The sequence below is a fragment of the Salvelinus alpinus genome, chromosome 32, assembly GCF_045679555.1.
Source record: "Salvelinus alpinus chromosome 32, SLU_Salpinus.1, whole genome shotgun sequence".
NCBI classification, from domain to species: Eukaryota; Metazoa; Chordata; class Actinopteri; order Salmoniformes; family Salmonidae; genus Salvelinus; species Salvelinus alpinus.
The window spans coordinates 27,315,474-27,330,287 of NC_092117.1; the positions used below are offsets into that span (position 1 = coordinate 27,315,474).

Genomic DNA, 14,814 nt, shown 5'->3' on the forward strand with positions numbered 1-14,814 from the left:
TTCATTGTGAGGAAATAGACCAAAGGATACAGCTATAGCACTGGGAAAGTTTAATATACTACTATGACAGTAATATCGCAGTATTGTACACCAGCAGTAATGTAAAATAGAGAATTAAAAAAAAATACATTTGGAGTTAATGTAGAAATTAGTTTAGAGGGATGATGGGTGAAATTGTCTGTGATTATTTGAGTCTGACCATGGGAGATTCTCAATTGGGAAAAAGTAATTCCTCTCCGTGACCTGGAATCCAGTAAGGGGTTGGCATATGTAGGAGCGTGTCAATTTGTTAATAGGTCAACGAAGGAGTTTGGCTCCTTGACTGCCAACTGCGGCGAAGGATGCTCGGCTGTATCCTACCGCGGAAGTGTTTTGAAATCAGCCACACCTCCTTTGAAACAACTATTCTTTTCACAGAGGGGAAAAGCATGTACACATTTAAAAATGATACTCTACTTATTTATCCTTTTATCTATAAAATGTCTAGCACAACTAGAATTTTTAAACCACTTTAAACATGTATTTTGGGATTCCACCTCTAAACATAATTTGCCTGATGACAAGCACATTTATTTCCTGTTTCCATCTCCTCGACTCAAATTGAGATTCTTCACATTTCCTCCAGCCACTTCAAACTTGCCAGATTGATGTCTTATGTATCCATCGGAAAGCACAATATCACCATCTGCTGGTCTGTCCTACAGTCAGTGTGTTCGTCTTTCATCTCCGACTGGATTCGAACCTGGGTCTTCTGCATGCCACAAGGACAGAAAAAAGGAGAATGGAATGGACTCTAGCTACATGTGTATTTATCCTACTGTTTTTAACAGACAATGTGATTCCACCTCTGTAAATGTAATTTGCCTGATGACAAGTGCATTTATTTCCTGGTTTCCTCGCCTCCTCCTCGAAAAGGAGGCAAGGAAATCCAATTGAGATTCTCCCCATTTTCGTTAGGCATTTGCTTGGGGAACTAATGCAAGTCTTCAATAAATTCACATGCTGATAAGGTGCCATTTCCAGCTCTAGGTAGACGTAGATTAGGTTTATTGCCTGGTCCAAATCACATCAGACACCCAGGAGTTGCATGGCTCCAATTCCACATCTTCCCAGTGTCAGCCCATCTTGGATATCTTTAATTAGAGTGCGTGAAGGGAGATAAACACACAAACATTATATTACAAGCATACAATAATACTCTCAATTGGACAATCGATAGCAGAGAACATAAAATATTACTTTTTACACTTCAGTCTGGTTCCCAGATTCCAAATTGAATGGTTGGTTCTCTGCCCCAAATGATGATGCTAGTGAGGTTGTTTAGCTGTAAGTTATGCAGTAGACTTGGATTTGGTTGGACCATGGAGTTAGTTAGAGAAACTCAAGGGAGGGTTGGACCATAGAGTTAGATAGAGGGCGCAACACCGCATCTGTCCCATTATGGCATCTATGAGACCATAGCCAGCGCCATCTCCATTTTGAAGTAGTCAATGTTCTTCTTCTACTACTTTATGAGTTGGTAAACAAACTGAAAGGGGTGCATACTGCCACCTGAAGTGTGTTGTCTGGACAGGTATAAAGCCAAGGTTGGCAATATGCTGCCACCTGCAGTTATGGAATGTTTGTATAATTCATTGGCTGATCCGTCCTGATGACCTGGATGGAATTGTGTGATCCTTCCTTAACCCATAGGAAGTTCCACCCAGTTGACTACTTAAAAATTCTGAAAGTCCTCAATGGCGCTGCCCATGCTAAAACAGGCTTTTGGGCACTAGAGTCCTCTATTTATCTCTATGAGTTGGACATAGAGATCTTATAATTCACTATGAATACACTGTGTGCGTAGTAGAACAGGTATGAAGGAGAACCACTAACGTCACTCTCTGGTCTCACTCAGATGCAGACAGCACACTGCCCTCTCATCCTTGCTGTGCACCACCTCAGAGCAGGCGTGAGCCCCGATCCATACGGCCCGGCTCCGGCCTGTCAGTCGTTTCAACTCGCTCGCCAAAGATATTCCTTTCCGCCGATCCTCGCGAACAGGTCTGACACAGTCTTCACACTGAGCTGTCTGAGAACATTGAAGCCATCAATTATGGCTAGCTACTCCAGAGAAATTTTGGTCATTACAAAATAGAGGGATTTGTTAAGATTTGGAGACATTTGCAAACTGTTCTTTTGATTGGGTTGGTCTTGCCATCTTAAACACAACAAACATTTTTACAGTTACTGACAAATTCAATAAATGTGGCCCATGCAGGAAATCTCATACATTTGGCTATCAACAACACTTGAAGTATCACACACACGCACACACACACACACACACACACACACACACACACACACACACACACACACACACACACACACACACACACACACACACACACACACACACACACACACACACACACACACACACACACACACACACACACACACACACACACACACACACACACACACACACACACACACAATGTCCTCATCCTATATCCTCACCTCTTTTCCCTGAGCCTGCTCTCTGAGTCTGAGGATGAACTTCCCCTGTCCCCTCCACCTCCCCTGGGCCTGGAATACACATTCCTGGTCCAGAAGGATCCTCTGGGTGGGTCTGGCAGGGAACCTGCGCCCCAGGGGCTCCTTGACTACCTCTATCAGAATGTAGTCACTGGCGTTGCCCGCTGACAGCAGGAGGCTGGACTGTCTGGCTTTCCTCAGGGTCTGCAAGTTAAATGGAGATCAGGTACACGGTTAAAGGCACGTTCTGTAATTATTTATTTATTTTTTTTACTTTTTTTAAAAAATTTTTTTATCCCCTTTTCTCCCCAATTTTCGTGGTATCCAATCGCTAGTAATTACTATCTTGTCTCATCGCTACAACTCCCGTACGGGCTCGGGAGAGACGAAGGTCGAAAGTCATGCGTCCTCCGAAGCACAACCCAACCAAGCCGCACTGCTTCTTAACACAGCGCGCCTCCAACCCGGAAGCCAGCCGCACCAATGTGTCGGAGGAAACACCGTGCACCCGCCCCCCTCAGTTAGCGCGCACTGCGCCCGGCCCGCCACAGGAGTCGCTGGAGCGCGATGAGACAAGGATATCCCTACCGGCCAAACCCTCCCTAACCCGGACGACGCTAAGCCAATTGTGCGTCGCCCCACGGACCTCCCGGTCGCGGCCGGCTGCGACAGAGCCTGGGCGCGAACCCAGACTCTGGTGGCGCAGCATAGCACTGCGATGCAGTGCTCTAGACCACTGCGCCACCCGGGAGGCCACGTTCTGTAATTATAACAGCCTGCTCCTGCAACTTTGTTTGTTTGGTAAGTAATGGGGTTAGGGAAATGTAACCACTCCCGTGACTGACTCCCATATGCTTACCTGTTGGATGAGGTCATTGCCTGTGATGTGTCTGGGAGCTCTGAGTGTCACTGGTGATTGGTCAGGAGACACTCCATGTACTTCCACCAGAAAGGATTCGTCCTCCAGTCCACAGCTGACCTCCATCTCCTCTACAACTGGCTTCTCGTCATTCACAAGCTGAAACAAAGGTGAATATTAAAGGTATGGTTAAGGTTAAGTCTTTATTAGAGACATCAACAACAGTTCATTCATATCTGCGAAGAATGGCATAATTGGCGCATTCCACACATACATTGAAAGGAACAGAGCAGTTTTTGGGGTTGAACAAGCTGAACAAGTTGAGTAGATCAAAGAATAAAATGTCCAATATAATTTGAATTCTAGGCTCTGAAGCAACAAAATTTAAAAACTGTGCAATGACTTTACCAATTGGAAGTCATACATTTGGTCATAAGAGAACGGAACAGTGATTTTGAGTAGGTTGAAATACAACCAGACCTTTTCTCTCGTTTTGAGGCATATTCTGCCCAGGTAGCCTTCGTCAGGGTTCCAGCTCTCGACAACCCTGAGTATCTCCTCCTCATGCCTGATCGTCCTCTGCAGGAGAGGCCTCCGAACCTCCCCCCTCTCACCCCGAACCTCACCCTGAGCCTCCCCCCTCTCACGGGGCAATGCCACCCTCTCTTCCATCAGGACGTAAGCAGAGAGGGATTCTAGAGTAGAGGAGGAGAGGGATGGAAGGATCTGGGAGGCAGATATAGAGAGAGAGAAAGATAGAGATGAAGCATTATATTGCTGCAATTGCACTGTTGAAATGAATCTCGAAGATCCAAATGATCTTAACCCCCCACCAAATGTGTAGAATGCCGAGGTACAGTACATGGTGAATTGAAAGATGACATGCTTACATTGTGTAGGAGCTCTCTGGCAGTGGTCCTTTCACTCACACCCACCACTGTAAAAGGCTCAGGCCCAGGGACTCCATGGACGGTGACCCTGTACTGCACAGCAGCCCTACGCTTCTCAGTGCTGAAGAGCTGGGAGACACACACAGACACACAGACACACAGACGGCGTGAGTTTAGTGGTTAATGCACGGCTGAATCAAAATCCTGCACACCCTGTGGCTCTCAAGGACAGGAGTAGGAGAAAACCCTGCACTACACACTCACCCAATATACACTCACTGCACACTACAGACTACAGACTCACCCACTATACACTCACTACACACTATAGACTACACACTCACCCACTATACACTCACTACACACTGTAGACTACACACTCACCCACTATACACTCACTACACACTATAGACTACACACTCACCCACTATACACTCACTACACACTATAGACTACAGACTCACCCACTATACACTCACTACACACTATAGACTACACACTCACTCACTATACACTCACTACACACTATAGACTACACACTCACCCACTATACACTCACTACACACTATAGACTACAGACTCACCCATGATGCAGGCCGTGAACCTGCTGTTCCGCTGTCTTCAGATGTACGGCTGTAGATGAACAGACTGGAGACTGGCAGGACCTCGTTGTGCTGATTCCTCAGCTGCACGTGTCTGTATCCTGCCACACACACCCCCACACAGTTTTGAAATGATTGCCACTTTTAGTATTGGAAAAATAATGCTCTCATTTGACAGCATTGCAACTTTTTCTGCCTTTCTTCTAGTTTTGTTTTACCCATGCTGTCTCTTTTAAACTGAACTTTATATGGGCATAGAACTTTACCCATTTTGTGTGAATTCAATTAGCTAATCAAATTGAAAAAAGTTGTGTTGATCTCCAACAAGTCAGTTCGTCAAATTTCTGCACTGCTAGAGCTGCCCCGGTCAACTGTAAGTGCTGTTATTGTGAAGTGGAAACATCTAGGAGCAACAACGGCTCAGCCACAAAGTGGTAGGCCACACAAGCTCACAGAACGGGACCGCCGAGTGCTGAAGCATGTAGCTTTAAAAATCAAATGTATTATTGTATGAAATATGGATTAAAATGATATGCAGCCATAGTTCTACAACCACTGAACCTTCAAATGCAGCATGCCTACCCCCAGAAGAAAATAAAAAAATAGAATTAATTATTTTCAGTTTTGAAACAGGGTTACAGTATTTAGAAAATGTCGGTTACATTTATTGCACATCAAACCCAAACTGTCTGACGATACTCATGACTGAAGCCTACCTTCACATTACGACATTATTCTGGACAAAAAGATCCAGGTGTAATAAGCCTTGAATGGGCATGTGAAGACAAATAGGTACAGGTCATTTGCATGTATCCTATTTGTTTGCACATGGCCATTCCCTTGGTATACAGTATGACCATTCAGTTAGCATTTTATTCATTTAGCAGACGCAACTTACACTGTGTGTGCATACATTTTCATTTGTACTGGTCCCCCGTGGGAATCGAACCTACAACCCTAGCGTTGCAGGGGCCATGCTCTACCAACTGAGCCAAACGTGACCATTTGGTGCTCATTCAGAGGCATAGCAGAAGTGTTAAAGCTATAGTCCTTAATTAAAACAATAACAAAGCGTTCACCCCACCTCTGTTTTGGTAAAAAGCTGAGGGATGGGCCTGGAGAAAATATAACCACTCTCAAATTCATAGACAAACCTATGGATGCAAGGACAGACCATCCATGAAATCAACATTATAGTTTTAACCATGTTTTGAGGCCATACAGTCTTTGCATTTACATTGTTTACAAACATTGGAGTTAAAACAAGCTTATATTTTTGGTTCTGATGGGATACGACAGTTGAACTAAGCTCATGAGGAATTTCTAAGTTATATTATTACTCTTATTATTATATTCTTCAAGAATCAATGGGTATATATCATTTATTTACAAGTCCAAAAATGTATGTAGGAACTAAGGATTCTAGCTTTAATGTTAGGAAAGATTGTAGCCCCACTCACAGCAGGTGTTCATGTTTGAAATGTCTCATGTGACAATGAGTCTCTTTTTATCTGAAATGATTATAGCTATACCAGGCTTGGGTCTTCTAATAAAAACACACTCTTTGTGTGTGTGTCAGTGTGTGGAAGATAAGTCACAGATGAAATGATGTAGTGTGCGTGTGTGCCTACCTGTCCTGAGTGCTCTGAGTGATATGATTCTCTGAGCGGTGGTCTGGGAACTGTTGTGTTCCACCACGGTAAAACGTAGGAAGGCCAGGTCAGCCATGAGCAGGGGGAGGTGGAAGCTCTGGTTCCATATGGGGTTCAGGGGGTTACGGTGGACGGGTTTGGTGCGGAAGTGACACCCATCAGCCTGCATCCCCAGGATGTCTACCTCGATGCATGGACTGCCTGCTGTAGTCCCTGGGCATAGATTCTGACCAGAGATAATCTGGAAGGAATGGAAAGAGAGAAGGGGGGGATAGGCGAGAGACACCGATAGAGAAAGACGTCAAGAAAAAATGTGTTGCACCAGATGAACTGACCGAAAAAGGAAACCGGTTGACACTGCTGCCTTTGAGGATCACTAGCTACTTGTTGTACACATGTATACATTCAATCCATTACCTCTGCTATGTACTCACAGTGAGAGACAACAGGACGGGGCTCATCCCCCTTGGGTCTCTGTCCAGAGGGCAGAAGTGTCCGTAGAGTGGGCAGCTGTGGTCCCACAGGACCGGGGGCTTCAGAACGTACCCACAACCCCTGTTAGGCTCAAACATGGCGGCGTTCAGTTGCAAGGGAAGGTCTGTCAGAGAGAGAGAGAGAGAGAGAGAGAGAAAGAGAAAGAGAAAGAGAGAGAGAGAGAGAAATATGTAAACTATTGGAGAGACTCAAAAATAGGTTTGTGCACCAAAAACTAGACTTTCAGACAGACAATGTAATTTTCAAGAAGCATGTTGTGCTCCAATTACAAATGACCTCTCTGAATCAACTTCTGAAATATTGAATTCGCCGAACCCCTTGTCCCTTCGTACTTTTGACTGAATGCAGACAGGGCCAACTCGTTCTGGCAATAGGCCAAATATCAGTTCCTCATATGAAGCTAGCCAAATGAATTTCCCACTTTCTCCCACATTTGGCATAATGAAGCAAACTTTACTTAGTTGACGACTCCTAGTGTCTAGCTCACCATCGGTCTGGTAGTTGAGAGCGACCAGCTGTATTCCATGCAGCCAGAAGAGTAGGGGACTGGGGTTGGTGGAGTCGATACGTGTGGCTGCTGGGTAGGTCCGCAGGAGCTGGGTGCTGGTGTGTTGGATCAGCTTCTGGGCGTAGCGGCGACACAGGCGTTTGGCGGCGTTCTCATTGACTGAGGAGACGTGGTAGCACTTTGGGGTGTGGATGAGGGAGCTGAGGGAGGCATTACAGGTGTACAGAGGGGAGGTGGGTGGTTCTTCCCAGTCTGATGCTGCTCCTTCAGATTTAGGGGGAAAGGGTTATGAGAGGGGTGTGTGTAAGGGGTATGTGTGTGTGTGTGTGTGTGTGTGTGTGTGTGTGTGTGTGTGTGTGTGTGTGTGTGTGTGTGTGTGTGTGTGTGTGTGTGTGTGTGTGTGTGAGTGTGAGACATACTGAACGCAAAGGGTTTAACTTTCAAATATATCCAAAAGATGTCCAGCCTGTCTAGGAAGAGGTAGCAGACCCTTAACCATTGAGTTAGAACTACGTTTTGATAGCTAGGCATGGGGCAGAGAAGAGTAGTCTACCTCTCCCTGGGGTGCGCATCACTGTCGATGGGTCCCCTGGAACACCTTTCTCTGGATCTTTCCCAAAGATGTACCTCCTTCCCTTTCCTTTAGGAGAAAGAATTTCCTGTCTCTCTTTTCTTTCCCTGGAAGTGGACAGACCTGGGACACACACAGACTCATACCTTCACAAGATCTCACAAGTCAGGAATATTACGTTAACCTCTCGTGAATGTGAGACTGGAACACAAGGCTATTTACAAGGCATTGTATAGTTTGTTTATAGAAGCTGATGTAATGTAAGGAAAGACCTGGGAATTTGACAGCTTGGCAGTAGATCACCAGATCTGAGAGCCCCTGGGCTATCTGGCGTGCTTCCTTCTTGCTTCGAGGCAGCTTGAACTCTTCCTCCAGCTCCTTGCCAAATACATGTGTGCGAGTGAGAGAGTGTGTAAAAATGCAAAAGAGACAAAACTCTTGTCTCATGATGTTATTAATCAAAAATAACGGGAGAAACTGGTTAATTAAGAAAAATTCCAACAAGATAAATACTTTTGTATTCCTATGTCTGCTGGATCCTGAATGGAGGACAAACTCACTTCTCCTTTGTTGTGAGTAGCTCTCTCGCATTTCTTCATCTTCTTGGGGACTTCGTTACTGTGTTTGGTCTGTAACTTCTCCCCTGAAAGAGACTTTCCCTCAGGCCTATCCTCCAGGATATTATCTGTATCAATGTAGACATTCCCAGCCAAAGACATTATTATTGCAGTATAAACAAAAACACACATTCATGCAGTGTAATCTAATTTGAGTTTTTCAGTGATCTAAGTAACATTAAAACATGTGGCCAAAAACTATTGGCTTTCAAGCAATCTCTTGTCGTTTTTGACCCACTTGGTAATCAAATTGAGTATCAGTGGGTACTAATTTAGTATAAGAAGCTTTCGAAAAGTCACAACACACAGTCACACAGCCAGTGTACTAGAGCACTGCACAAACAGAGCACAAATCTATTCAGCAATAGGACAAGCATGCTGTGGAATTGGCAAATCTTAAGTGATTAATTTGATTATTTTTATTACCTTCTGGGAGAGAAGAAGCAGTAGATAAAGCCAGGGCGTCAGCTACAGAGGAAGAGTGAGTAGGGGGTCCCAGGATAAGTGTCACGTTCTGACCTTAGTTCCTTTTTTATGTCTTTATTTTAGTTTGGTCAGGGCGTGAGTTGGGGTGGGCATTCTATGTTGTTAGTCTATGTTTTGTTCTGTGTGTTATATTTCTTTGTGTTTGGCCTAGTATGGTTCTTAATCAGAGGCAGGTGTCGATCGTTGTCTCTGATTGAGAATCATACTTAGGTAGCCTGTTTTCCCACTATGGGTTGTGGGTAGTTATTTTCTGTGTCTGTGTTTCACCATACAGAACTGTTTCGGTTGTTTGTTTGTGCTTTTGTTATTTTGTTCAGTGTTCTGTTGATTTATAAAAAATCTAATTATGGATACTTACCACGCTGCACATTGGTCCGATATTTCCTACTCCTCCTCAGACGAAGAGGAGATCCGTTACAGAACTACCCACCAACCAAGGACCAAGCAGAGTGGTAACCAGGAGCAGAGGGTTCTGGATCCCTGGACTTGGGAGGAGATACTAGACGGTAAGGGACCCTGGGCACAGGCTGGGGAATATCGCCGACCCAAGGAAGAACTGGAGGCAGCGAAAGCTGAGCGGCGGCGGTATGAGGTAAGGCAGCGCAACAGGCACGAGAGGTAGCCCCCCCAATTTTTTTTTTTTGGGGGGGGGGGGCACACGGGGAGATTGGCGGAGTCAGGCGATAGACCTGAGCCAACTCTCCGTGCTTACCGGAAGAAGCGCAGTACTGGTCAGGCACCGTGTTATGCGGTCAAGCGCACGGTGTCGCCAGTATGCGCTCATAGCCCGGTGGGCTATAGGCCAGCCCCCCGCAAGTGCCATGCGAGTGTGGGCATCCAGCCAGGGCGTGTTGTGCCGGCTCAGCGTGTCTGGTCTCCGGTACGCCATTTCGGCCCAGGGTATCCTGCGCCGGCTCTGCGTGCTGTGTCTCCGGGGCGCTGGGAGGGGGCAGTGCGTACTATGCCTGCGCTCCGCTCGTGCCGGGCGAATGTGTGCATTGAGCCTAAGGGAGAGGTGCGAGTGGTATGCACCAGATCTCCAGTGCTCACCCACAGCCCGGTTCAACCTGTGCCTGCACTCTGGAGGGTCCGGGCTAAAGTGGTCATCCAGCCTGGAGGAGTGGTGCCAAGGCTGCGCACCAGAGCTCCAGTGCTCCCCCACAGCCTGGTCCTTCCGGTGCCTCCTCCAAGCACCAGGCCTCCTGTAGGTCTCCCCAGCCTGGTGGGTCCTGTGGCAGCCCCACGCACCAGGCTGTCTCTCCGTCTCCTCCCTCCAGGTTCTCCCGTCTGTCCTGAGCTGTCAGAGCCGCCCATCTGTCCTGAGCTGCCAGAGCCGCCCGTCTGTCCTGAGCTGCCAGAGCCGCCCGTCTGTCCTGAGCTGCCAGAGCCGCCCGTCTGTCCTGAGCTGCCAGAGCCGCCCGTCTGTCCTGAGCTGCCAGAGCCGCCCGTCTGTCCTGAGCTGCCAGAGCCGCCCGTTTGTCCTGACAGGAGCTGCCAGAGTCGCCCATCTGTCCTGTCAGGAGCTGCCAGAGCCGCCCGTCTGTCCTGTCAGGAGCTGCCAGAGCCGCCCATCAGTCAGGAGCTGCCAGAGCCGCCCGTCAGTCAGGAGCTGCCAGAGCCGCCCGTCAGTCAGGAGCTGCCAGAGCCGCCCGTCAGTCAGGAGCTGCCAGAGCCGCCCGTCAGTCAGGAGCTGCCAGAGCCGCCTGTCAGTCAGGAGCTGCCAGAGCCGCCCGTCACTCCGGCGCTGCCAGAGCCGCCCTTCACTCCGGCGCTGACAGAGCCGCCCTTCACTCCGGCGCTGCCAGAGCAGCCCTTTACTCCGGCACTGCCAGAGCCGCCCTTCACTCCGGCGCTGCAGGAGTCTCCCGTCTATTCGGGGCCTGCTGCTAGGGTCCCCAATCTGGGGTCGGTGGCGAGGGTCGCCGCTCCAAAGGCGCCACATAAGTGGGCCAAGACTATGGTGGAGTGGGGTCCACGTCCTGCACCAGAGCCGCCACCGCTGTGAAATGCCCACCCAGACCCTCCCCTATAGGTTCAGGTTTTGCGGCCGGAGTCCGCACCTTTGGGGGGGGTACTGTCACGTTCTGACCTTAGTTCCTTTTTTATGTCTTTATTTTAGTTTGGTCAGGGCGTGAGTTGGGGTGGGCATTCTATGTTGTTAGTCTATGTTTTGTTCTGTGTGTTATATTTCTATGTATTTGGCCTAGTATGGTTCTCAATCAGAGGCAGGTGTCGATCGTTGTCTCTGATTGAGAATCATACTTAGGTAGCCTGTTTTCCCACTATGGGTTGTGGGTAGTTATTTTCTGTGTCTGTGTTTCACCATACAGAACTGTTTCGGTTGTTTGTTTGTGCTTTTGTTATTTTGTTCAGTGTTCTGTTGATTTATTAAAAATCTAATTATGGACACTTACCATGCTGCACATTGGTCCGATATTTCCTACTCCTCCTCAGACGAAGAGGAGATTCGTTACAATAAGTAGAAGAATTGGGATAATCAACATTATTGCTGTTTGAGGTTGTTACCACAGAAACGTCTCAACTATAAACTGGCATACACTGGGATGCTCTTGGTGTTGTGACCATACCATCAGATAGTGATTCATACTCATAGTCGTATTCATCCTCATCTTCCTCCTGATCCTCAATGGTTGGGAAGGGAGGAGGCATCACACTACTGGCCTGAGAATGCATCTGGGCCAACTGGTGAGCCTGTATCAGGAAGAGTCATTTAGGACAATCTTAGTTCCTTCTAATTATGTATCAGTGTGCCATCATTTTAGGTACATATAGCACATTATATAGATACCGGACTGGATCAACAACTGTTAAAAAAATGTTTGGTCAGTGTGTTCCTTATCAGTGGCCTTGCCTTCTGTTTGAGGATGTCCACCGGCGTCTGGTGAGCTTTTAGCTTCTTGTTCTTGAGGAGGATTTTCCCCCTCAGTTGCCATGGTGATGGCAGCTGTGGGTCGTCCGAGAAATCACTTTCGAACAGGAACTTTGTCACCAGCTTATCCCCAAACACCATCTGTTGAAGGACAACACAAACACACCATCAGAGTTCTAATCTGTTCTGAGGGGAAGAAGGATCCATTGTGATTGACCTGTTAATAGCAATGTAAGGTATATGTTCCCGGGTGGTGGTTCACTAACTCTATGACTACCCTGAACCCTTAACCTCACCCCGTCTCTACTTCCTTTCGTTAAACACCAACAAGCATCAGAAAGAGCCCATTTCACATCTCAACATTGAACTAGACAGGACAGTAAGTAGGCCTACCAACCTTGAATATGTCGGCCATCTTGCATTGCTGCGGCAGGGAGCAGTGATTCTCTATGGACAGCATCACAGGTAGGTCAGAGGTCACGAAGGCAGAGCGGTTCACTGCCTCCACCACATCCTGCAGGAACGGGAGATTAACTCAACTCAATAAATTAAATTAAACTAAATTCAACCCAACTAAACTCAATTCAACTCAGCTCTTCTCAACCCAACTCAATTCAACCCAAACCAACTCAACTCATCTCAGCTTAGGTAAACTAAATTCAACTCACTTCATTTCAACTGACTTCAACTCTACTCACCTTGAAGGGTATGCGGGTAGTGAGGGTGTGTCCATGGTAGATGATTGGCATGCCATCATCTCCATCCCAACAGTCCAGTTCAACACTCCTACATCCCTGGAGGAGCACCTGAGACAACAACAAACCAAACAATAATGTAGCGACCTGGACACAACATCTGGACACCTGCACAAAACACCTGGACACAACACCTGGACACCTGAACACAACACCTGAACACAACACCTGCACAAAACACCTGGACACAACACCTGGACACAACACCTAGACACCTGGACACACCACCTGGACACAACACCTGGACACCTGTACACAACACCTGGACACAACACCCGGACACCTGGACACAACACCTGGACACAACACCTGGACACCTGTACACAACACCTGAACACAACACTTGGACACAACACCTGGACACAACACCTGAACACAACACCTGGACACAACACCTGGACACAACACCTGGACACAACACCTGGACACAACACCTGGACACGACACCTGGACACGACACTTGGACACAACACCTGGACACCTGTACACAACACCTGGATACCAGGACACAACACCTTGACACTTGGACACAACACCTGGACACCTGTACATAACACCTGGACACAACGCCTGGATACAACACCTGGACACAACACCTGGACACAATACCTAGACACAACACCTGGACACAATAACTGGACACCTCTATGGCTTGGATCAGAAGGACACAACATCTAGACACATCCATGGCTTGGATCAGAAGTTTTGGATCTCTTGATGGATCTCCGGATCTCTTGACCCGGGTTCAAATCCTGGTAGGGCTTCCCCCCAAATTCATAACAATAAAGGCTTTTCAATGACAGTTTATCACCACAACAGCTGTATTGCTGTACACAATCGGTTTGAGTAAATATTACATGGAGTGTTCACGTGTCCCCGTCACGTGAATACCAGTGTTCTGATTGTCACCTGGCTGTACAGCTCCACAGACGACTCTCCCTTGAGTTGGTGGGAGGTCAGGTAGGTGTTGTGTGATGTAGCGATGTAGTAGTAAGACAGAGGGTAATGGAGCTCTTCAACATTCAGCGGAGACTCTTCCAGTTTGGAAGCAGAGTTGTCCTTGTCCATCAGATACCTTATAGCAGGGGAAAACCAACCTGGGTCATTCCTTTTTGGCTCAGTTGGTAACAGCAGGGTCATGGGTTCAATTCCCGCAGGGATCACAAATACATACAAAAAATACTGACCGGGCAAATCCCTCAAAGGACATCCAGCCAATCTGATGCAAAGTGGTAGACGGTTCAAATGTCTAGAACACACAACACATGAATTCAGTGGAAGATTGTTTGCCAAAGGACAAACGCACGCACGCACACACACAGACACACTTCATCGTCACACACCTGGATGATTCTTAGGACATCATCATGCGAGTGGTTCTCTCCCTGACAGTTGACCAGGAAGTCGTTGAGGTGCATGATGGTCATGCCCAGAGCTCCCAGCGAGGCACTCTCCACGCCAGTACCATTGGTCACGATGCTGGCAGAAGCTATGGCGTCTGAAATATGCTTCTGATTGTCTGACATGTGTCTCATGATCTGGATGGAAAGACCAAGGTCCAGGCCATTACGTGTCAGAAGGTCTAGGAGGGTGGGGAAACACAAATAAAGACTTTTACACTTGACTTCAAAGCAAATATGAGTAGCTGAGTTTATTTACATACACAGCCCTGATTGGTTGATAGGATGGTCTAGAGCTCACCCCCTTACCCAGATGAATGGTCATTGGTCTATTATAATCAGATCAAATTGCGATGTCATGATCTGGGCCAAAAACTCCATTACATCTCAACATGCTGAAATTCAAGGCATTCAAGTCAGTTTCAGAGTGTTATTTCGACCTCAGTGTGGAAATAAATAAAACAATAAGAATATCATGTTTTTAACTCCACTGCCCCTTTAAGGGCTTTTCACACTGCACAGGCCGTCTTAGCCTAGTGTCACGTTCCTGACCTGTTTTCTGTTTA

At 47.2% G+C, this 14,814-nt stretch overlaps 1 protein-coding gene across 2 annotated transcripts in view; it reads right to left on the bottom strand.

Annotated features, from left to right (window-relative positions):
• Positions 1 to 33: 33 nt before the first annotated feature.
• LOC139562561 (1-phosphatidylinositol 4,5-bisphosphate phosphodiesterase epsilon-1-like) overlaps positions 34 to 14,814 on the bottom strand; it is a 42,362-nt gene continuing 27,581 nt past the window's right edge. For both annotated transcript variants that reach the window (XM_071380331.1, XM_071380330.1), the window contains exons 13-32: positions 14,192 to 14,430; positions 14,036 to 14,097; positions 13,758 to 13,923; positions 12,792 to 12,899; positions 12,491 to 12,607; positions 12,076 to 12,234; positions 11,792 to 11,915; positions 8,661 to 8,785; positions 8,373 to 8,478; positions 8,083 to 8,223; positions 7,509 to 7,793; positions 6,961 to 7,124; positions 6,506 to 6,767; positions 4,857 to 4,975; positions 4,273 to 4,401; positions 3,863 to 4,108; positions 3,383 to 3,541; positions 2,506 to 2,727; positions 1,876 to 2,071; positions 34 to 1,133 (exon numbers count right to left, since the gene is read on the bottom strand). In XM_071380331.1, coding sequence (XP_071236432.1) covers positions 1,877 to 2,071; positions 2,506 to 2,727; positions 3,383 to 3,541; positions 3,863 to 4,108; positions 4,273 to 4,401; positions 4,857 to 4,975; positions 6,506 to 6,767; positions 6,961 to 7,124; positions 7,509 to 7,793; positions 8,083 to 8,223; positions 8,373 to 8,478; positions 8,661 to 8,785; positions 11,792 to 11,915; positions 12,076 to 12,234; positions 12,491 to 12,607; positions 12,792 to 12,899; positions 13,758 to 13,923; positions 14,036 to 14,097; positions 14,192 to 14,430 — 3,128 coding nt within the window. In that variant the 3' untranslated portion in view covers positions 34 to 1,133; position 1,876. The remainder of the gene's footprint in view (positions 1,134 to 1,875; positions 2,072 to 2,505; positions 2,728 to 3,382; positions 3,542 to 3,862; positions 4,109 to 4,272; positions 4,402 to 4,856; positions 4,976 to 6,505; positions 6,768 to 6,960; positions 7,125 to 7,508; positions 7,794 to 8,082; positions 8,224 to 8,372; positions 8,479 to 8,660; positions 8,786 to 11,791; positions 11,916 to 12,075; positions 12,235 to 12,490; positions 12,608 to 12,791; positions 12,900 to 13,757; positions 13,924 to 14,035; positions 14,098 to 14,191; positions 14,431 to 14,814) is intronic.